The 24,648-nt window shown below is 39.7% G+C and overlaps 1 protein-coding gene across 1 annotated transcript in view; it reads left to right on the top strand.

Moving 5' to 3' along the window:
- Nucleotides 1-24,648, top strand: part of COL4A1 (collagen type IV alpha 1 chain) — a 146,178-nt gene that overhangs the window by 114,350 nt on the left and 7,180 nt on the right. Inside the window, exons 35-50 of the mRNA XM_087716709.1 lie at nt 1,604-1,702; nt 1,870-1,959; nt 2,081-2,220; nt 4,566-4,692; nt 4,781-4,861; nt 7,736-7,834; nt 8,482-8,532; nt 12,142-12,327; nt 12,693-12,826; nt 15,189-15,261; nt 16,235-16,306; nt 16,502-16,630; nt 17,403-17,501; nt 18,251-18,463; nt 22,923-23,100; nt 24,396-24,510. Coding sequence (XP_087572835.1) covers nt 1,604-1,702; nt 1,870-1,959; nt 2,081-2,220; nt 4,566-4,692; nt 4,781-4,861; nt 7,736-7,834; nt 8,482-8,532; nt 12,142-12,327; nt 12,693-12,826; nt 15,189-15,261; nt 16,235-16,306; nt 16,502-16,630; nt 17,403-17,501; nt 18,251-18,463; nt 22,923-23,100; nt 24,396-24,510 — 1,886 coding nt within the window. The remainder of the gene's footprint in view (nt 1-1,603; nt 1,703-1,869; nt 1,960-2,080; nt 2,221-4,565; nt 4,693-4,780; nt 4,862-7,735; nt 7,835-8,481; nt 8,533-12,141; nt 12,328-12,692; nt 12,827-15,188; nt 15,262-16,234; nt 16,307-16,501; nt 16,631-17,402; nt 17,502-18,250; nt 18,464-22,922; nt 23,101-24,395; nt 24,511-24,648) is intronic.

The following is a 24,648-nucleotide window of genomic DNA, read 5'->3' as shown; positions in this document are numbered from 1 at the left end:
ACTTTGGGAGATCTGAAAAGTCAGGACAGAGGGGAATCCAGTAGAAAGCTATCGCACACTGGGGAAAGAATTTTGGGAGATCGGAGGAGGCAGGACAAAGGGGAATCCAGTAGAAAGCTATCACACTCTGGAGAAAGAACTTTGGGAGATTGGTGGAGGCAGGACAGTGGAGAATCCAGTAGAAAGCTATCACATGCTGGGGAAAGAACTTTGGGAGATTGGAGGAGGCAGGACAGAGAGGAATCCAGGAGAAAATTCCTGAGCTAGCCGCTGCTGTCTGGTGGATTGTGCTGCTGGACCCCTCCATGCTTCTCCATTCACCATCTCCACTCCCAGGTATGGGACTTGACACTGAATTAGGCTAGGATTGTGCGGCCGGGCAGGGGGAGCGAGCAATGGAGCTGCTTCCAGTTGGGCGGGGGTGAGCGAGCGAGCGACAGGGCCGAGGCAGGCATTCCAGAAGTTACTTCCGGGTCCACCAGTCGAACCTCCTCTCACCGGATCGGTAAATTTCACCATCCGGTTCTCCCGAGCTGGTGAGAACCGGCACAAACCCACCACTGGTTTGGGAGGTCTGCAGAGTGCGAAAACCTTTTTTTTAAAATTACCTCTTCAAAACCTTGGTGCATCTTATACGCCTGTGGGTCTTATACTCCGAAAAATAAGGGTAAGTATTAAAGGAGACATTGTTATGCACCCTAAAATGTATATACAGTATTGTCAACCCAAAGAAATTTGTGTCACTGTTTGAATATTAATGGCTAAACTTAAGATCCTCTCGGCCAGGGCTGTCAAACTCATGGCCTGTGGGCCAGATATGTCATGTTCTGGTCCCACCCATGCCCAGTTTAGTGAAGGGGGGGAAAGCCCCAATATGTCACGTGATGCCTCCATGATGCCGCAAATTTGACACCCCTGCTGTAGGCTATCAAAGAACAGATTAATTTTAATGGCATTCACTCATGCAAGAATTAAGGTCATCCAATATGCATGTAACAGGATAGAGAGCAGTCAGTGCTCTACATTTTAGGAGGCAGTTTCAGATGATCCAGTTAGATTGTTGTTTCTCTCCAGGAACCATCTTATCTTGGACCTGGGGTTTAGCTGAATTATTGGAGGCCTCTCTTAGACTTGTAAAGCAGTATTGTTTATGCAACCTCACACAGTGATTTGGTCTTAGAAAAGAAAACCATTGTGTTGGCATGCAGAATAATTAATTGGTTTACTTATGTTATTGAACCAAGGCATAGCACACAGAAATTTTTGCCTCTGAAGTCTGAGGCAAAATACAAATACACTTCTTTTCTTCTGTTGAATGAACTGGGCTTCTGAATATGACTTTTCTTGGGTCCAGGATTATTATTGAAATTCAGGCTTGAGGTTGGGCTAGTTAAAGCTAAATGTTTCAGTATATTCATGAATATTCAAAAGTACTCTTTGATTTTGTGTTGGGATAGAAACACTATGTTTATATCTATTTGGCATTGTAGTAGCACTGTTTCTATCAACCAATCTTTGTGATATAACCAGAATTATATCATGCAGAACTTCAAGCATGGTTGAGAGAGAATCTTGACAGTAAATCAACATGTTTGATTTTTAGGAACAAAAGGGTTAATAGGAGAAAAAGGAACTCCAGGAATCTCTGGCAGGCCAGGAATGCCAGGAAAGGATGGGGATCCTGGTTTACCAGGCCAAGCAGGTATGATTAAACATGTGGGTTTTTTTTCCCCAGAATTCTTTTGAATAAAAGTGTATAGTGCCCTTCCATGCTATAATTTTACTTTTAATGGCATCTAGTAAACCCCTCCAATTATATCTCTGTAACAAAGTATGTTTAAATAAACCCAATTTTCTTTTTTAATTTAGGACCAAAAGGAGATTCGGGCACTCCAGGATTCCAGGGTGAAGCAGGATTTCCTGGAGAAAAAGGATCAATGGGTGAAATGGGTTTACCAGGTACTATCCACCATAGACTCTGGATGATTTGGAATTTTATACTAAGTTGCCATCCATCACTCCAAATATTCAGATTAAATTTGTTTTAAGGAAAAAACTCCACTTATAATGTGTCTTTCAGGGCTACCTGGAGAAAAAGGGTTTCAAGGCCTTCCAGGTGAGGCGGGTCAGTCAGGATTTCCTGGAGTTAAAGGTGAAAAAGGACGTAAAGGAGACTCTGGACTTCCTGGAATTGGCTTCCCTGGAGCTCCTGGTGAGAAGGTATCCATAATCCTTCATAATATGTGTTAATGTCATAAACAGCATGTTGATTACTGTGCTAATGTATCTCTAATTTCAAGAGAGCTATTTAGGACTAGGTTTCTATCATAACAAAAATATAGAAGACAGGAGAAAAATTGATATAGGCGGTATAAGAAATTGATTTATCTGGAGCCAGATAATTGGAGCAGCAGCCTTTCCCTGAATTGTTTGGTGACACTAGAAGTGAAAGCCTAGGAGTTTCTGCATGCAAAGTATGTGCATTTCTGAGGACCCCCTGTACCCTTTTCTTCCTTAGCATAATAAGCTCTTGTGTGGTCAGAAAGTGAAACAATAGACTGACAACTTGAGTGTAGGTACCACAGAGAAATAGCTAACAAATTATTCTGGAATGAGAAAATATGTATTAAAATTTGACTCAGAAGAGTTTTGTGTGGAGCCTTTTGTGGAGAAAAAAAGCAATTTTTTTCAGAGCAACAATGCATGCATTCATTCCAGTTTGATTTCATCACAAGAATTGTATACCATAAGTATTCAAAGCACAACTGAGTCAGAATGTCTTTGGCTAAGTTATAGTTGTTGTGGCCTGGAATATAGACTAGGAATATGCACTGGATGTCATCTATTTCAACTCAGCTTGATGCAGGAGCCATTATAACATCTTTGACAATCATTAGCCAAATTACCAATTTATCAGATTATAGGAGGAATCATCAGTTCACATAGCAGTCTGTTTTCCTGGCTGGTAGCTTGTACAATCAGGAAGCTCCTTGTAGTTTTAATTGAGTCTGGTCAACTGAAGCTACAAAATGTCCACTTGGTCTTCTGTGTGACAACTCCTTACATAAAGACAGCTATAATACCTCCTTTCAGTCTCTTTTGGAGGCTAAATATATCAAAGACCTTTAAAATGTGGACAAAGTTCCTTGAAAAGGTTTGACTGATCATACAAATACTTGATTTTTATTTAGATTTTTTTTTAGATTTTATTTAGTATTTATAGGCCGCCCTTTTCCCTGAGGGGACTCAGGGCGGCTTACAATTCACAGGAGGGGGAGTGCAAGACAAAACATAAGACAATACGTGAGTAAAAAAAAAAATTAAAACAATAAAACGCAACTTTCATTCAACATTCGGGTGGGGCGGATTAGAATTTTTATCCCCAGGCCTGACGGGATAGCCAGATCTTAAGGGCTGTGCGGAAGGTCTGGACGGTGGTGAGGGTGCGAATCTCCACGGGGAGATCGTTCCAAAGGGTCGGAGCTGCTACTGAGAAGGCTCTCCTCCGTGTAGTCGCCAGTCGGCACTGACTGACGGATGGAACTCGGAGGAGGCCTAATCTGTGCGATCTAATAGGTCGAAGGGAGGTAATTGGCAGGAGGCGGTCTCTCAAGTACTCAGATCCACTACCATGGAGGGCTTTATGGATGGTAAGTAGCACCTTGAACCGCACCCGAAGATCAACAGGTAGCCAGCGCAGCTCGCGGAGGATAGGTGTTATGTGGGCGAACCGCGGTGCGCCCACTATCACTCGCGCGGCCGCATTCTGGATTAGCTGAAGTCGCCGGATGCTCTTCAAGGGCAGCCCCATGTAGAGCACATTGCAGTATTCCAGCCTCGAGGTCACAAGGGCTCGAGTGACTGTTGTGAGAGCCTCCCGGTTCAGGTAGGGTCACAACTGGCGTACCAGGCGAACCTGGGCAAATGCCCCCCTGGTCACAGCCGACAGATGATGGTCAAAAGTCAGCTGTGGGTCCAGGAGGACTCCCAAGTTGCGAACCCTATCTGAGGGGTATAAAATTTGACCCCCCCAGCTGATGTACATGTGAGAGCCAGCAGAGAAGAATTAACTGGGACAATCCAAGTAACTTCAATCTATTCATTCCCATCTCACGTAACCTCCATCAACTCAGCCATCTATTCTCAGTAAGAAATGTTTCTTTGGGAACAAGGTTTTGCAAAGATCATACCTGGGAAATTCCAGAAATATCTTTTTCTAGGTATCATCTTAGTGTATTGAAATTGGCAGTATCAAAGAATAATAATGCATAACATTGTACATGTTTATATGTGAGTTGCCTTTATGCATACACATTACACAACTTCTCTGCTTAGCTTAGGGATAAAGAGCATACAGTGAATATTTAGGTTTTGTGCCAATCCTTTGGAACATCTCCCTATAGTTTTCTTTCTTGGGTGGTTGAAAGTTACATATTATAGCAAATTTTAACTGGAGTAAAATGAACTTTAGGGCAAATGTCTGGGAAAAAATACTTAGTATTGGAAAAGAACTAAGCATCTCTGATTAAACTAAATGTATTTTCTTCTTCTTCTTCTGTCCACAGGGTGAACAAGGATGGCCGGGCAATTCAGGCTTACCTGGAGACAAAGGTGAAAAGGGTATTCCAGGTATTTCAGGCATCCCTGGATCCCCAGGCATCAAAGGGCAGTCTGGCCTTCCAGGTTCTCCAGGTGGGTGATCCAAAGGGTCCTGTATTATTTTGTGACAGTTATTTAGGCTATAAATTAAACAGGTGTGCTTTACGTTTTTTAAAAAAAGGTGTTCCAGGACTGGCAGGTGAAAAGGGACAGAAAGGAACCCCGGGCTTCAGTGGTGTTCCAGGGTTAAAAGGACAACCAGGTAAAAAACTTCGGACAATGCTTCATCTCTGAATGGAAGGTCAGGTTTTCTCTTTGATATTTTTGTCTCATGTACTTGGAGCCATGTTAGCTCATGCTTGTCAACTGCCTAGTTGGCGAATCCAGAAAAAGAAACTCCTGGGACATTATTTTACTAAGAGTATAAACTTCACTGAATAAGTCCCCATTGGCACAGAAGAAGCCAACCAGCTCTGGCTTCCTGTGCAAAAGCACTCATGGTTCATTCCTCTTTTCCCCAAGGGCCACCCACAATCCATTATATCCACCAATCATTTCTGTTCATTTTGTTATGAGAACCAGTCAGCCAGGCTGTGACATCTGCTCTGGGTGTCCTTGAGGGTGGGAGCAACGTCTCACGGGAACCAAGGATGCTTGGATGCCATTCCACTCACACTTGCATTCCAATCCACCGCCATTCTTTGTCAAGCTGCAAGCAAAGCAGAATATAGGTGAAAGTTCGAGTCAGTCTTGACAATGCTGAAAGCTGACTTAAGGGCTACAAATACAGGTTAAGATGTAATCAAATTGTAACTGATAAGGTGATATACACGCGTCCTCTGCTTTTGTAATACATGAAATAAGATACCCTGTACTCTAGTTTCAAATTGAGTGTTTTCTAGAGAAAATTTGCATTAATCCTAGGCTAGAAATGCACAATGTTTTTTAAGTCCAAGGATAGCACTTTGAATGCATTATATTACAATGCAATACATATTCAACAACATTACAGAATAATATCAAATAAGTGGAGGAGATCTGAACTCAAAATGGCTTGATTTAATTTAATTCTGATTAATCAAAATTAAATATAATTAATTAAATACAATTAATATGATTATCAACCACGAGTTTTTTAAACATTGAAAATGATTCCTGGTGGTAGCTTTATAAGAGCTTTGGCTTTGGGGGCTAGTGTTCTGTTTCAGGCACAAATGCACTTTTAACTACCAACTTATTTATTTATAAATTGAATTTAAATCACATGTAACGATATATCCAAGTCATTTGGAATCATATTGATTGATCTTAAGATCTTCTTCCATTTATCTGTTAAACAAATTAAGAACTTTTCAACATAGTAAAAATAAAAATGAATTTTATTGCTCTTCAATTCAATCAGTGCTTTTCGTATTAGAGCAAGATTTATGCACTTGTGTAAGTGTCAGAACCTTGTACTCTATTTCAGCACTGATCCCTCACAAATTAAAAGTAAAGTAAAAATTAATTCAAACATTGTAAATGATCAAAGCCTTGCATGTTTTCATCTGAAACCTTACAAACTTCAGGTGCTTCTGCTTAAGATCCCATGAGAGCTTTGTGCTTTAGTGAACACAATTACTATCTACTTCCTATTACATCCTCAAACCCCCATAACTTTCACCTTAAACTGTCTACTGTCGACCTCACCCCAGACTCAATTAAGGGGTCAATAGGGGCGTGCATAAGTGCACCAGTGTGCCTAACGTCCCTGTCCTAATGTCCCCATTTATTTGTACCCATTTCCTGTGTTCTTATACATGTTTATTCTTATTCTTGTTATCTTGTACATGAGTGACAAAACAAACAAACAAACAAACAAATAAATCTATTCATTGTATTTATTATGTTTGGAGGTTGGTCATATTTCAACTGGTGGAAATTGAGAAGCATTTACCTTAAACAGCAACATATAATTCGGGGGCAGCCGGAAAATCACTGCTGTAATTCCTTGGAGTCTCACCCCAACTTCTATATGAATGTAGGGGAATTACATTATAGCTTCCAGTAAACAAAAACTCCTCTTAGTTCATTCTAACGCTTCAGTAACCTGTCAGTCATCCAACTGAAAGGAATAAAATGAAAATTATCAGGTACTCTGTCTCCCTCTCCTCCCTCCCTCTCTCTCACACAAAGTGTAGAGAGCCACAGAGATACTTTGGAGAAACTACAGAGAGAGTTACAAAAACAAAAGCATGCTATTAGAAAACAGAGCAGATCAAGAAGAAGCACAGACTGCCTCCACTCTAACTCTCAGGGAAGTAAGAGGGAGAGAAGTGAAGCTTTCGATATTCTGGTAGTGTAGCCTGCCACAATAAAATACAATTCCAGTCAGATTAGTGGAATCAGTTTTCTGACCTGGCTCACCTCAAAGGGCTCAAAGACACACAAAAATAAACATATCTAAACCCTTCATGCTGAAAAACACTGATAGTAAACTGTTCTGACCCCACTCCGTACGGTGAGTCACGCCGACACAAGATTACTGTTAGCCATGCTTTATTCACAGTAATTACTCACAGACAAGACTTTGGCAGCAACCCAGACTCCCAAAGATAAGAGATACACACAAGAGCTTCTCCAACTTAGTAAAATGGTTGTGTCCTGCAAAAGGTCTCCTCCCAAAGTCTCTTCTTATATACTCTCTTGGGAGGAGTCTAATCACAACCACCTGAGCCTGATTATGTTCTATGTCTCCGTAATTGCTGCCTGCACTTCTCTGCCCTTCTTTGCCTGGCATCTGGGACCAACTCCCTTTGCTCCTCCCCACTGCTCCAGAGCCTGACGTCTTAACCACTGCTCCAGTGCATGACGTCAGGGACAAACTCCCTTTGGTTTTCACCGCTGCTCCATGCCTCAGGCGCCTCCTGGTGGCCAACCAGCCTCTCTGGTCCCTGCTTGGAGTCTGAACCCTGCCCAGGGTCCTCCACATCTTCCAGAGCCGACTCATAGGGTCCCTCGCTATCGGAGTCTGTCGGCAGCTCTAACGGCTCCTGATGGGCCACAACAGTAAACATAGAAGGAAGCTTCTCTGAATGCATAAATAACATATTTGTTGGTTTCTCAGCATGATGAGTCCTATATTCCTATGTTGCAGGTGACCCTGGAGCACAGGGCCCACATGGAACTGCTGGAGAAAAAGGTGAGCCTGGTTTTGATGGAATCCCAGGCACTCCTGGTTCAAAAGGTGATTCAGGTAAGACTTTTTATCTCCTTGGTTTTCTGATATTAAATATAGGTGTTGTGTCAGAGGTGGAGTTATATAATACTTGTCTGGAATAACTTTGCAGTTTGAAAGATTAAATATATACGTAACCAGTGTTTTATATATACTATAAGAAAATGAATGGTACATGAGAAAATGGATGTAAATTTTCCTAGGAAACCAGTGCTGCTGCTGATGATGATGATACAGAACAATCTAAGCATATCTGGTTGTGCACTGTTTCTGCACTTATTCTCCTGAGCCCTCTGAATGTCATTCAGGACCTTCAAAGCCCCAGTATTTTGACAGAATGTGCTACTATAAATTACTTTGCACTTTTCCTTCTCTACCTTCACTTCCCTTCTCCTTCCCACCTTTCCTCTATACATTTTTTCTTAAGAAGGGTGCAAGATCCAAAGGGGTAGAAATTGTCTGTCTGTTTATCTATCTATCCAATTTAACTGCCACATTATGGAAAGAAGAGAACATTTACAAATATAAATGTTTTACAGTATGAGGAAAATTATAGGGTAACGTCTTAATTCTATTCTAAAATACGAAGCTATCACCTGATTGGACTATTTAAGGAACATGCTGCATGTTTCTCAATTTCTTAGATCCTGTGTTTATCTTTACAGGTCTTCCAGGTAGAGGATTTCCTGGAATTCCAGGTGGAAAAGGAGAAAGAGGTAACTTATTAAAAAATCAAATGTAAAGAATTCTCAAAGTCCATCTACTGTTTCCATTTTTCTTTGCCATTAGTGGCATGTAAGATGTTCTGAACCTGAAATATTAGATTGAAATGCCCATTTGGAGTCTTATTTACTCAAATAAAGCAAAACATGTGTGTTTGATTTGTATTTTGAGCTTCGCACAAACTCTATGATCTCCTTCCATGCTCAGAACAAAGCTTCTTGGAATTCTGTTTAGAGTGTTTCCTGTACTGTGGCTAGACTTTTGTAGCGCATTGTTCCACTCCATAGTCAGACCTGAACAGCAGAAGGGATAAATCATTGATTGAATAAGAGGACTGAATAAGTAGGAAACTCCTACTACTGCAGCTGCTGGAGTTTGTTTTGCTGGTAGGCATCTAGCAATCCCCACCTCCCCCAATTCCCACATTTGGCTTTGCTGTTATTTTAACTTTAAAGCAGTATGATGATCCTAGTTAGATGTAAAAAAGATTCACTCTCTCCTCTCCTTGTAGAATTCACCCATATTTATAGCTCCCCTCTCCAGAACCACCATCATCCCTCTATTTAAATGTAAATTTGAGGAAACTTAATTCTTCTAACCGGTGACATTTTGTGTAGACTACTACTGATAACACTGCTGAACTGTTTTCAGGGGCCTAGACAGCTTTTTCTTTGTAACCAAGACTCATCTTTATGGCTTCCACCAGCCTCCCCTAGAGAGCTGGTTCCCTCTCCTCTCATAAAATCCCAGAAATCATGTCTGCTGAAATGACTACTTGAGCAGCAAGAGGGAATGTTAGGCATGACATAACAAGAAATGTACTGATGCCTCCTTGACCTTTCTGACTTGGAATGTCTTTTCCTATGAGAGGGCTCCAGGTGCAACCGCTCAAGAATGAGCCAGCAGTGTGCTGCAGTAGCCAAAACCCCCAACACAGTTCCAGGCTGCATCAACAAAGGATAGCATTATACTCACAAGAAGTAATAGTACCACTTAATACTGCATTGGTGAGACCACACTTGGAATACAGTGTCCACTTCTGGTCATCATGATAGAAAAAAAGATGCTGAGACTAGAAAGTGTGCAAAGAAGAGCAGTAAAGATGATAAAGAGTCTGGAGGCTAAATTATATGATGAATGCCTAAGGAACTAGGTATGTTTAATCTAATGAAGAAGAGACTGGGGGGGAGATATGATAGTTGGCTTCCTGTACTTAAAGGGCTGTCACAGGGAAGAGGTCGACAATTATTGTTCAAAGCACATGAATGCAGGACAAGAAGCAATAGGTGGGAGCCTATCAGAGGGAGATTCGACCCAGAAAAAAGAAGAAATTTTCTGACAATCGGAACAATTAATCAATGGAAAAGCTTGGCTCATGGAGGTGTGGGTGGTCCATTGCTGAAGGTTTTCAAGAAAAGATTGGACAACCATTTGTCCATGATGCAGTGAGGACTCCTGCCTTGGGCAAGGAATTGGACTAGATGTGCAAGGTCTCTTCCAGTCCTATGATTCCTTGCAATGAAACTGGGCAGAGAAAGCTACACTGAGCCAGTTTCTCTTCTTTGTTCTTTTTTCCTGGATGAATTCGAGAAGGATCTGGGTTCTAAACTCACAGAGCATCTTCAAACTGGAGTCATGCTTCAGCACAAGCTTTTGGTGATGTCCAAATATTTATACTTGGCAGCCTTTGTAGTCCAAGGATGAAGAGAGTATTTTCAGAAATGATAATCTTTCTTAACTAATAAGCAAGTACTGGACCACATAACATCAGACTTGTCACTGGAAGGCAAAATCATGAAACTGCATCTCACTTACTTTGGCCATGACAAGTGGGAAATTCACTGGCAAAAGCAATTATTTTTCCCCTGTTCATAACATTTTATTAAATTATAGAATAATTATGTTTTGAAGAGTTAGTGGTAAAAGGAAACCAGGCTGTCAAAGAACATGGCTGGACACCAGCCAGAGCATAGAAAAACTGGAAGAAGTGTAGTGCAAGATTGGAAGACATGGAGAGACTTGGCCCATAGAATCACCAAGAATCGGACATGACTGGATGGATCTCTTCATCCTCATCCATCTTGGTAGAAAGACATTTTGTTCATTGAAAAATAGATTATAGGAAGATAAATCCTCCACATCTTTGTTTTCTTTCCATATCCATTTTTCTAAAGTAAATTCCCAGATGCTCCACTTCAAATTTAATTCTGCCAGTACCAGTTTTTCTTTCCATAGCTTAAAGCACTTGTCAAATTAAACTATTTATCTTGGAGAGTTTTTCCTTAGGAAAATTAACAGTCATACCAGCCAGCAATCTCAAGTCGTAATTCTCTCTTTAGCTGCACCATTATTATTATTATACAATTGTATCACAGCGGCCAGTTGTTTCACCGGATTTGGCATTGGTTACTAGTCGGGCCCCACCCAGGGGCCTAGGACGTCGTAACGTATTTTCGTAATATGCGTGCAGATCCAAGCAGTGCGGCTTTTTGCATTTGACTGATGGTGATTTTGTCAATTTTTAACTGTTTTAAATGTAATTCCAGTGCTTTTGGAATAGCACCCAGTGTGCCAATTACCACTGGAATTACCACTGCTGGTGTGTGCAATAGTCATTGAATTTCAATTTTTAAGTCCTGGTATCTTGCGATTTTTTCATGTTCCTTCTCGGCGACCCTGCTATCACCTGGTATTGCGATGTCTATGATTGTGACCTTATTTTTCTCAACCAGTGTGATGTCTGGTGTATTATGCGCCAGTATTTTGTCGGTTTGTATACGGAAATCCCACAAGATCTTGACCATCTGATTTTCGGTGACTTTTTCAGGCTGATGTTCCCACCAGTTTGTTGCTGTTTTAATATTATAATTTTTGCACAAATTCCAATGGATCATTTGTGCTACTGAATTGTGCCGCAATTTATAATCAGTCTGCATGATTTTTTTACAGCAGCTGAGTATGTGATCAAGTGTTTCATCAGCTTCTTTGCAAAGTCTGCATTTGGCATCATCAGAGGATTTTTCGATTTTGGCCTTAATGGCATTTGTGCGGATAGCTTGTTCTTGCACAGCCAGGATTAGTGACTCCGCAACGGCGGAGTTTTTATTATTATTATTATTATTATTATTATTATTATTATTATTATTATTAGTGTTATTAGTGTTATTAGTGTTATTAGTGTTATTAGTGTTATTAGTGTTATTAGTGTTATTAGTGTTATTAGTATTATTAGTATTATTAGTATTATTAGTATTATTAGTATTATTAGTATTATTAGTATTATTAGTATTATTAGTATTGTTGTTATTATTATTGTTGTTATTATTATTATTATTATTATTATTATTATTATTATTATTATTTTATTCCAAATAGACTTAGACCAGAATCAGTTCAGCCTTCAACAGAGTTGAAAGTTTAAATGAGAAATTAACCTTCTCTTCTCGTCACTTTTGAGCCCTATGAAATTATAATAATGCAATATCTTTGTTAGTCACTTGACTAAGTATGTGGATATTCTTCTTAGGGATCAACTTGGGTATTCAATGTTGTTGAACTCAGAATACCTCATTTAACCACAAAGCGGTTGTTTTCAATCTTAGGTCCTAAAGGAGATGTGGGCTCTCCAGGGAGTCCTGGGAGTTCAGGAGTTCCTGGCACAAAGGGAGACATTGGATTTGTTGGCCCACAAGGTCCCCCAGGCCAACCAGGCATTCCTGGGTTGCCAGGGAATATTGGAGAGGGCCCCAAGGGCGACCGGGGGCCCCAAGGGCAACCAGGGCTTCAAGGTAAGATATGGATCTGTTCTAGACAAACTAACCATCAATAAAATGACTGTTTTATGTTTAAGTAAGTTTGATTGAATGAATTTATAAATACTTTATAAATACTACCTTAAAAATGCTCTCTTACAGAAGTAGCAGGATTTTTTGTAATTGTCACAATGAAGCCATAACTTATTTCTCTATTATAGCATTTTTGTGTACTACAAATTTGTGAATATTAGATAAATCAATGATCAGAGCCCATATGTCTGAAACCTTATTATTTATTAACCCCAAGTACAGTCTTTGTTTTAAAGAGGGCAATAACAAGCCATGTTTTCTTGCAAAATAAATCTGGTCAAGAAATACTTTCCCCCTGTTTACTTTAGGACTTCCTGGGCCTCAAGGATTTCCAGGAGTTTCAGGATTACCAGGAGAAAAAGGAGAAAAGGGAAGTCAAGGTTGGCCAGGGCAATCTGGGCAACCTGGACCCAAAGGTGACCTGGGAGTTCAAGGAATCCCTGTAAGTTAATATTACAGCCATGACTGATTGCCCTACAATTGTTACACATAACAGCATACTAGCACAAGGAGCTCATTATTTTCAGTCAATGGATTTTTTTCTAAGAGCAAGGCACTCTGAATCAGGCAGTTAATACTTAAACATACAGTATATTTTACCAAACCCTAAACTTCCCATGGAATGGTGACCTCACATGTGCATATAACATAAACAAAACCTAGGATGAGATGGAACCATGTGGCAAGACTTTTGTTGCTTGTCCCTTGTTGTGGAACAGTTCCACTTTATCACTGACTGAAAGGGCTTTCATATGGAGGATCACAAATAGCTCTAAGGGTTATTCTCACCCACTGCTTGCTTTGACCTGAAGGACAGACAGACCATATATTCTCTTCCTTTCTTTGCCTTAATCTTAACCAAGCCAGAGCTTTCATCCATGATCGAAGGAGCTTGGTAAAATGAAGAATCTGAGCACTTCAAGAGCAGATGTTCATACATTTATCAAAGTACATACAACAATTAAATTAATCTTGCAGCTTTCATATAAAGGAAAACAAATTTGAACGTTTACATAAAAACATTGAGGCGGTCCTTCCATAGGAGCAGGCAAGCCACTCCCTGGTCTTTGAAAGAATATTATCACTAGAAGAGAAAGCTCTGACTTAGCCCAAATCTTTTTATCAACTATTGGAAAGGCAACATTTCCTTACAGAGAAACTAATGGATCACAATCAGTGTACTATTACGGATACACCTGTGGTTTCATTTACTTTATTGGGAAGGGGGAACAAAACCTCACCAACATGTCAGCAGGCAACAAAGTGCTTTATACTTCCAACAGTTTCATTCTGAGTCTCAAAAACTCATTTTGTCTTTGCTAAAGTCAAATACCTCTGAGTGAAAAATCTCAGATCTCTTTATTTGTGGCTCTTCCTGCAGCTTTCCTCACTTATTCACAAAATGGTCTATAATCATTATAGTTAATGTTCCGAATGAGGAACTAAAGGCTCATACCAGTGGCCCTGTTTGCTGGACTCTGCAAATTGGTCACCTTTGGTCACCTTTGCTTCTGCTGCATCTTCCTTTTGCAAGCAGATACACTTAATTAAATCAATTTCCTCATTTTAGCAAGTGATTGCCCAGTGATAGAATTACATTTGGATATCCAATTTGATGTTAGGTTCTTCCAATGAAGGAGAAAGAAGATTGGTGTTGCCTTCCCCTCAGTGAATGAAGTGTTTGTAACTCACTTCTTAACAGCCAGTTTGCTTGGCAGAGAGAGTTAAGACTCAGAGTTAAGACTTCTAAACTACAATGCTCTGTAGGATTTGCAGCCTTATTCTTCTTCCAGCAGAGCGTATTATTAGCTACATCATACATTTAGTTAAGGATCAAGCAGCATTTCCTTCTATCTTTTTCAAAATGGGATGACAGTTTAAGACTCCCTGTTTAGTTAAAAACACCTTCGGGGGAAAAGGGCGGCATATAAATGTAATAAACTGAACTAAACTGAACTGAACCTATAACTTCCTTAAAATGGAGAAATTTTTCAATTTTCAGCTACTTGGCAGATTTGGTGGGAGACGTCATGCTGTTTCTTCCTTTTACCCATCTTATTTTAAGTGTTGATCCCATAGACAAGAATAACAGTTAATAAATAAAAAGGTAAAAGGGATGAAACACACACACACACACACACACACACACACCAAGGAAAAGAAAAAAAATAAAGCATTAAAAAGTGAAGAACATCAGGGAACTTAGATTCAGAGCTGCTCATCCATCATCATCATAAACTCAAAATTTAAGTTCAAGTTTAATTATTAACTTCAATTTTCAGTTTTGGCTACCTGGATATGGCAGGTACTGTACTCCAAAATCCCCATAGAAATCCCTCACACTGTGCTTTCCAGTTAATTAAGCAGAGTGATAATATGCCTTCCAAATAGCACATATGTATTTTTCTTTGCTGGTCGATCTTAGAAATAGATAAGTTTCTTCCAATCAGGGAGTACAAGAGGACAATTTCAAGAAACATACCAATCACAATACAGTAGAATAAAAATCCATATAGGAATACTCCTGATCTGCAAAGCTGGATTTTAAGGGATCTAGATCCTGTCACCTTGCATAATATCTGAAGCAGTGCGGAATGTTCTAATTTCTTTTTGTCTAATTTTTTTAAAGCCTCCTGTGTTCTCATTCCCTCTGGTTTTAATTCTTCGGATATGAAGAATTCTCATTTTCTCTCTGATTTTGAAGGATTGCATTGAGTTGCATGATATTATTTTAAGAAATTAGCCATTCTTCTGTCAAACTGCTTAAGCACCAAAACTGAGGGTTCTTCTTTTGTCTTATCCAGGGCAGTCCTGGTTTCCCTGGAACTACTGGTCAAAAAGGTGACATGGGACCTCCTGGAATTCCGGGTCCCCAAGGTATGAGAAAAAAATACTCATTCTGCTCTGATATTGTACCACACGAAGAAGAAATACTGTTCCTATTGCTAATATTGCATTTCTGATTCATTTGAACGGGAAACTGGCTTCAACTTCACCAGAAATAGCCAGCACTATTCCAATCACATTGGAAGTATCCCAAGCTTGAAGCAGTTTAAAACAGGACCCTTTGAAGCAGGGATAGCGTCAAATTTTTTAGCAAGGGTGGGCGTGGCCATGGTGGGTATGGCCTAGTCAGCTTCCTGCATCATGGGGAGAGGGTGTTTTTGCCCTCCTTGGGCTCCGGAGGCCCTTCCCAAACTTCCAGTAGGCCCATTTTTCACCCTCCCCAAGCCTCCATGTGCGCCCTGCACTTACCTGCATCCAAAACGGGCTACATGGAGATTCCAGGGAAGGGAGGGGTGGGCAGGGCCATCCAGGAGTGGGATTTGGGGGTTCTCCGAACTGCACAGAATCTTAACCAGAGGTTCTCCCAAACCACTGCAAACCCCCAGCAGCCCACCCCTGCTTTCAAGCTTTGAACACTGACACAACCACAGCCAGAACACGTGCAGTACAGGCAGGACAAAGGGAAGAACATTTCAAAGTTGGAAGAATTTAAATCTGCTTAGTTGAAGTCATGATATATTTGAAATCTATCTACTAAGACAAATGGAGCAATTGTGGCTGTGAGGGATAAGATGCCACATACTGTTTCTCGGTCCTTCGTCTCATTAGTTGTGTTTGTGAGGGGGAGTTTTATCCTTTTACCTTAAACAAATAAGAAGGAAACTGATGATGAAAGGATGAAAAATAATGAATACTGTATATAAAAGTGAATAAAAAAAGTCAAGAAATATTGGATAATAAGGATAAAATCAATGGGGCCATTGGGTATGTTGGAATGAGGAATTTAAAAATAGATAAAGGAAGAGTTTCCCTTGGTAACAATGAAGATTTCCTTTATTTCCAGGTCTAAAAGGTTCTTCTGGTTTTTTGGGATCCAAGGGAGTACAAGGTGACCAAGGGTTTCCTGGAAATAAAGGTTCGTGTTGGCATTTTTTATTTCAGATTTGATTATTTTGAAAAGAATTGTTGAGAAAGAGTCGAAATAACTTGGTGAAATCCATCCAATCTCTTTTTTACATTTAAAGTCCCGTAGAAGGTGTCCTTCTGATCCTTTTATTTCCTGGCTTCTGTGGATGTTGGCTTACTGTGCTTCTTGCTTTATCCCTGCCAGGTCTGCCAGGCCCACCAGGTCCTCCAGGCCCTTTTCAACTTCTGAAAGGTGAACCAGGCCTACCTGGCACTCCAGGCCCTGCTGGCCCCAAAGGAATTCCTGGTTTTCCAGGACCAAAAGGACAACAAGGTAAAAGGATGAGATCACTTCTTGAAGTAATTGGGAAGACTACCTCTTGCTTTGCCAAGATGCCTTATATGTCTTATATGCACTAAATCCAGAGACTGTTAATGGGCTTTGCAAATTGGACAGCTGCTTTAATACAACAGGACAAAGTTATATTTTTTGTGGTAAATGTGGGCCTCTTGTGCTTCTGTGATTTTTCCCAGTGGAGGCTCTACTATCACTAGCGACCTAGAACTAAAGAGAAATATCCTAACAGTGAGAACGATTTATTATTGGAACGGCTTGCCTTTAGATGTTGTGGGTGCACCATCACTGAAAACCTTTAAGAAGAGTCTGGATAGCCACTTGTTTGGAATCATGTAGGACCGTGTTGTCAAACCTATGGCACATGGAGCCATATTTGCTGGCACGGCAGCCTTCAGCTCCGGCACACATGTGCGTGCCAGCCAGCTGATTTTCAGCTTTCTGGAGGGCTGGGGAGGCCCTCCAGAGCCTGGGGAGGGCAAAAACTCCCCCCTTTGCAAGAGGGTTTGCGTGCGCACACACGGGGAGTCACGTGCGCATGTTCAGGTGGGGGCACACAATTTTGGCACAACTTTAGAAAAAGGTTAGCCATCACTGATATAGAGTCTCCTACTTGAGCATGGAGTTGGATCAGAAGACTTCCAAGGCCCCTTCCAACTTCGTTACTCTATATTCTTTTATTCATCATCATCCCTATTTTTCGTGACTTGAATTCTATAAGTGAATTGTGACTGCATTTTCATTTCAATAGGTGTAACAGGACCATCGGGTTTGACTGGCCCCCCAGGAATACAGGGAATTGACGGCACACCTGGTCAGAAAGGAGATAAGGGCCCTGTGGGTCCTACAGGCAAGTCTGATCATATTGCTGGAGCCAGCTTAATAGCCTCATAGTAAATTCAGCAAAGGGCATTTTAAGATGATAAGCTTGAGAGAAAGATCAATTTTCAGGAGAAAAACAATTGTTAAGAAATTGGTGAGGTGGTTTGTCTTTAAACCATATTAGTCTTTGGCTCTGAGAGTGACTATTCTCCCCCACCGCACCTCCAACACAAAATAAATATACCATTTGAATCCTAAACAAATTTATTCTGAAGCTCTGACTTTGTAGAAGGGGACCTTGAGCTTGGAAGCAACCCAGGCAAAGAAGCCAGAATGCCTGCAAATGTGCTCAGAGGTTTTGGCTATGTGGAAGATGTGGGATGGCTAAAGCAGAACCAAGACTGCAAAAAATGGCAAAGATTGAGCTGTACTTGAACATAATTCCATATAATAAAAGTTTGGGTAGAGGCTCTTTTGGCTTCATCTCCAGGAGTATCATCTTACCAAATGAATGCAATGAAGTAAAGCTTTAACTCTGGGGTCCAGGTCTGTTCTCCATCTTTGAAATTAAAGAAATCCTTTATTCTGTTTAAACACATTCTGATTTGCATCAGATCATATTCCAAAATAAAATTGAGAATTTATAAAATTAGAGATTTGTAGCAATTATAAAATATACGAGGACTTTCATAATAACTAAAATCAAATCATGTCATTCAAGTTAGAGATACAGCTCTCTTTTCACAATGTCAGTGCTCTTATCATTGTTTCTGGTAGGTCCGAGAGGCTATCCTGGTCCCCCTGGTCCTGAAGGCATGCCAGGGGTGATGGGTCCACCGGGCAGACCCTCTATGGCTCATGGTTTCCTCGTGACCAGGCACAGCCAAACCACAGAGGACCCCTCCTGTCCATTTGGGACAAGAGTCATGTTCTATGGATATTCTTTGCTTTATGTACAAGGCAATCAACGGGCCCATGGTCAGGACTTAGGTAAGCAAGCACAGAAGGAATCCTATAAAATGAGTATTTGTTATATTAATCAATTTTACATTTAAAAAGGGCAGCATTTTATGCTAAGTTTTTATGTTCATCAATTGTTTCATAAGGATGGCAGAGAAATCGATCTGGTTCATATATTTCCATAAACTTACTCAATTCTGCATATAATCTGAATGAAACAAATGTAAAAGTATATTTGTGAACATCATTTTCAAACTCTTGTAATATGTACATGTGTATATCAATGAAAATTATTTTCAAAAGCATGTATGAAAAAGAAATAGCATAAAAGGACATTGTACGCGGGAAACTGCATATAAAAACAGTTCAGGCTTGGAAAAGTCAATCTTTGCATAGACTTTTTTTAAAATGGAAACTGATGCAAAAATAGTCGGAAACAAACTGATGGTCAGCAAAATTGGAAAGTGACACACAGTCCCCCATGTGGGACAAGTGATAGCATCGAGCCTCAGAGTCAGGCAGGTGCTCTGACAGTATCTTGAGTAATACAAGGAAGTGTTCAAGGCACATATGCCTCGCAAAGCTGAGCAAAGTTTATTTTTCAGGTCATCTGAAATAAGGATGTTTCTTGAGGGTAGTGATGTTTCTGAATCTATGTCAGGTTCAGATATTTTTATTTTTAATTAGACTTTATGCACCTTTATGGAAGCTCTCTTCAACTTACGGCTATAGCTCAACACAGCATTCTATTTTGGCCATGTGGCCATTTCCCCTCCACCTCTAACTCTTGGTGGTGTTTACAAGTAACACTCGACTTATGACCACAATTGAGCCCAAAATTTATGTTGTTAAGTGAGACCTTTGTTAAGTGAGTTTTGCCCAGTTTTACAATCTTTCTTGCCACAGTTGTTAAGTGAATCACTGCAGTTGATAAATTAGTAACTCTGTTATTAAGTAATCTGACTTCCCCATTGACTTTGCTGGTCAGAGGTTCACAAAAGGGGGTCATATGGCCTTGGGACACTGCAACCATCATAAGCATGAACCAGTTGTCAAGCATCCAAATGTAAATCACATGATCATGGGGATGCTGCATGTGAAAAACTACATGTTTTATTCATTTAACTGTGAAAAACTGTCATAAGTCACTTTTTCCAGTGAGGTTGTAACTTTGAATGGTTACTAAATGAATGGTAAGTCGAGGACTACTTGTATTTTACTCAGATAATGTACGGAGACCAAATCTATCCTTCATTATACATTTTACTACACTCTGAACTTTTCTTTCTGCCCTTCTCTCCAAACATCCCTTATCCTCAGAAACATGATTGCAGCTACTGAATGTTCAGAGAAGTCTCTTTGAGAACTCTTGATGCTCTCTGAGCTTGCTTGTTTTCTTGCAGACGTTTCATTACCCATACTAGGTAACATCATCAGTGCTAGTTCTATTTCAAAAGGCCATATGAGTTTAGAAAGAATAAATACATCTGGGCAAAATAGTTTCTAACTCCATTTCCTCAAGGTGCTGCATTCTTTTTTTTATAATTTTTTTTATTTTTAATTTTCAAAACAAACATCCTTCTTTATATGCTATCAGTTGGTTACAAAAAGACTTTCGTGCAACTCTTCCACAATCAACAAACATAATTCATATTAACTCAAATATTTTAACTCAGATATTTATACATATTACCATCATCATATCTCCATTTTCATTTGACTATAATTGTTTAAACATCCTTCATCATAAAATATACCAAGATTTAATACATAACCACATACTGGCCTTTCATTTACTATTTCTAAAATCCTCCATTGACACTGAATCCTTATGTCCTATTCTAGCTAAACATCCATAATACTTAATAACAAAATTTTCTAATCCTCCTTTCCAAATCACTGTTTACAATTTACATCCAGTTTGCTTATGTTATACCCATATCTATATGTACATTGTTATCCTTATCCCTCCTTTATTTAACTATTGTCAGCTTTCCAAATACCATGTAGAATCAAATCAGAATCGAAGGCAAAACTATGTTTAAAGTTCCAATTTAATGAAGCAGGCATGTTGGCACATAGCTGTGGGGATTCCAACTCTGGAAGTTACATCAGAATCCCACCCAGTTAAAAGTTCATGATCTTGTCCCTACACCCACAGTCCATCACATGGTCCAATCTCCTTCTTCCATGCTGGTGTCCATGCCCAGCTTCTTCCGGTCAGGTGTGAAAGTGTGGAGACAAAGGATGACCTTGGCTTCTAGCAAAGAATGAAAACAATACATTCCAAAATCCTACTCCTTCTAATCCCCCCTCCCATTGACTATACTTAAAGAAACAGCATAATGAAATTAGAGAAAGTGTGGCAGGCCAAAATTCTAAAAGGAATATAAATGCAGGCCTGACAACTATATCCTGTATCATAACATTTCCCCCCTAATAATCAAAGCTTTAACCGTATCTAATTTAGTTCTTTTTTAAAAAAATAACCTTTATATATAATCCAAAGGCATTTCTAATCTTCCTTTCATGGGTACCATTCAATATTTGTATCCAATTATTACTCATCATGACACTACACATTGTATACAATAGTAACATTATCAATTATTTATTTGACTATATCTATTGTCACTAAATTCACTAAGTTTAACTAGTTTTAAATTATACTCTTCCATCTATTAACCTCTATCTTTCCAGTAGCAAAAGTCTCATATCTTCTGCCATTTGTGGTGTCAATCCTCTAATCATCTCCTTAATCAACTTTGTATGGACTCCTCTTAGCAACTCCTTGCTTATAAAATCTCTCATGTAATCTTGATGCCCTTCTTCTGTTTCCTTAATCATCTTATCTTTGATTGTCAGTGGTGTTATCAATGATACTGCTAATAAAATTTCTTTCTTTAATTCCATAAATTCTTTTGTTTTTTCTTCTTCTGTATCTTGCCATCTGGGATAAATTTCCCCTCCATTTAGTTCCTCTTTCAGTATTCCACCCTTTCCATTTTCAGAGGCAAACCAATCACCATAAATATCAGCAAATTTAATTTCTTTATATTCATTTTCCATTTCAATTTTTTGGGATTTAACCATCACGTTTTCCACTTGATAAACATCCTCAACTTCTTCATCATATTTTGCTGTTAGATGCTCTAAATCTTCCAGCTTCTCTATCCTCTCATATGTATTTGATAGTTTCTGTATTTCTGAGAATATCTTTTGCAGACTTAAGATTTCTTTCTGCTGATGAAATTGTGCCATTATCTCCAACTAACAAACACAGCTAACATATCGGCTGCGGTATCGGAGCATCGCGACCGCACATCCGTATTGTCGCAACATTGGCTCCTCCCAAGGTGTTGCATTCTTGAAACCTATCAGCCTCTTAATAAGCAGAGCAAAATGCTTCTTATTTGCTTAGATTTATTTCAAAACAAATTTTCTATTTGAGATATTCACAGAGGAGCCACTAAGGTAGTGATGGTGAACCTTTTTGGCACTGAATGCCGAAAAGGGAGTGAGCGCTTATCAGGGATGTGCTGCAGAAGAGAAGTGGGCATGCGCATGCCGGGAAATGAACTTCCGGTTTCTGGCACGTGCATGTGCATCAGCCAGCTTGTCTTCCAGTTAGTGGCATGCATGCACGTGAGATGGTCATCTGGCCAGTGTGCATATGCACAAAAATGGAAACTGGAAGACCAGCTCTTCTTGTTTCTGGAATTGCCGAATGCACAAAAAACAGCTCATCGTTGCGTGCACATGTGCGCCAGAAACCTGAAAGAGGAATAGGTGATGCCCTGCCTGCCAACCAACATGGCTCCATGTGCCACTTTGGACCTGTGTGCCATATGTTCGTCATCACGGCAATAAGGCTTCAAGGCATACTTTTTGAAAGTATCGTAACATTGATAAGTTCCCCACTGTCTTTGGAGGAACCAGATCCCTTTTTTAAAAACATTTTTATTTTATTTTTACTAAACAAACAACACACACAAAAATAACCATCTTACATTACTTCTTGTAGAAAGTGTGTCAATTGGTTACAATTAGCTTTCGTGCATCTCTGGAACCAGATCCCTTTATTCTTCTCTGTCCCTGTGAATGTCATTGCTTTTCTGTATACAGCAAAGAATAGCGTTTGTGTGACTTTGCTCACTTTTTACTCTGCAGAAGAAGAAAAATTCTGAAGTCTTTTTACACTTTGACTCTCCAACAAAGTTGAAAGAAATAATCCTAGCAGATACCAGGCCACATCAATAACATTATACCTGCTATGCAAACATCAACAGGACACAAACCCACAGAGTGTAGATTAGCCATTTCTATTGCTACAGCTTGAGAAAATGGATGCATTCAGCCCTGCCACAACCACTACATGAAGAGCATTTCTTGTTTAGCCCTTCCATATACTACAGTTGTCCCTTTCTACATATCTCGGTGTTACATAGAATGAATGATGGGGATTAACCTGTCACTTTTGGTTTTTCAGGCTCTGCTGGAAGCTGTCTACGTAAATTCAGCACAATGCCTTTCCTATTCTGCAACATTAACAATGTCTGCAATTTTGCTTCAAGAAACGATTATTCTTATTGGTTGTCAACTCCTGAGCCCATGCCAATGAGCATGGCTCCTCTAACAGGAGACAGCATCAGGCCTTTCATTAGCAGGTAGGCACCAGAGTCACCTGAGGAATTTCTGGCAGATCCAGGTGTCAAAAAACCTGATCCCCAACTAATATGAAGATCAGATTGGCAGATTTTGCATTTCTTCCACTATTGGGACCATCACAAATAGACAGTTCAAAAGCTTCATGTGTTTAAAATTCTTGGACAATATTTGCAGTTGTTGTTGAAGATGGAATTCTATCTCTTGATGAGTGGGAATTCATTTTCCATAAGATGATACTTCCATAAGAAGATCCGTCTTTTATTCCTAAAAAAACCTCCTTGACTTATGACCACTGGCTTTTAAGTGAGTTTTGCCCCATTTTATGATCTTCCTTACCACTGCTGGTAAGTGAATCATTGCAGTTGTTAATTATATGGTTGTTAAATGAATCTGGTTTCCCCATTGACTTTGCTTGTCAGAAGGTCGCAAAAGTATTCACATGTTCCTGAGACACGGCAACTGTCATAAATACATGCCAGTTGCTAAGAGTTGGAATTTTGATCATGTGACCACAGGATACTGCAATAATTGTCAGTGTGAAAAACAGCCATAAGTCCCTTTTTAGACCTGTTGTAACTTTGATCATTAAACAAATGGTTGTAAGTAGAGGACTACCTGCATTTATTTAAGGTCATAGCCCTAATAGTCCTTTGGTCTGAAAACTGTCTCTACAGAGGAACAGAACAAACTTTTACCTTGCTCTTTTTCATATGAGAAATTCTATTGAAACTTTATTTGCTTTCCTCCTTTCCCGGAGAATTTTCCTCATTTTTTTTCTTTTGGAAAAATGTTTGTCCATCAAAAATTTCAGGGAGTTGTTACTTTGCCTGCAGTCTGGACCATTAAGGACAAGCATTCCATTTCTTCTTCACCCTTCTATAACACTTAATTCCTTAAAGAAATGTATAGCTATTTAGATCTAATTTGGCATCACTTTTAAATATTGCAGATGTATTTTTTTCCTTTTATGATAGCTGGTGGATGTTCCATTTTCTGAGGTCAGCTCCTAGTAACAATTACAAAAAATGGCTCATATTTTTTCTGCCCTGTATTTGCAGTATAATGGTTTACAATATTTCTCAAGATGCTTCATATTAAAGATTGTAAACTCATTGGTATACAACTTTCATACTGGATGGATCTGTGCTGTTGATACTAAGATGGGAAAGGATGAGCCAGACTGAACATACTGTGGCAGAGCTGCCCTTGCAATTGCTTGTTTGTAAGACTGGAGGTTCAGCTTTCAGTAGTCAGAAGGCCTAATCTTGTAACTCTTATGTCATCTCCTTCCTAGGTGTGCTGTGTGTGAGGCTCCTTCTATGGTGATAGCAGTCCACAGCCAAACAGTTCAAATCCCACCATGTCCAGAAGGCTGGAACTCTCTGTGGATCGGCTACTCCTTTGTGATGGTAATGGACACTGAGTTCCAGTTCACATCATAAAGCAAAAGCAGCTATGTTGATTTTTTTTTAAAGAACAAAATTCCAAACTCTATAACAATACTTCCATTAGTTCAGCTGTGGGTTTGCAAAGAACAGCAAGCTCTC

This window comes from Thamnophis sirtalis, unplaced genomic scaffold (genome assembly GCF_051295495.1).
Source record: "Thamnophis sirtalis isolate CommonGarterSnake01/CBP01778 unplaced genomic scaffold, rThaSir2_p1.2 scaffold_5, whole genome shotgun sequence".
NCBI lineage: Eukaryota > Metazoa > Chordata > Lepidosauria > Squamata > Natricidae > Thamnophis > Thamnophis sirtalis.
The sequence above is the reverse complement of the archived record's forward strand: the minus strand, read 5'-3'. Positions and strand labels throughout refer to the sequence as shown.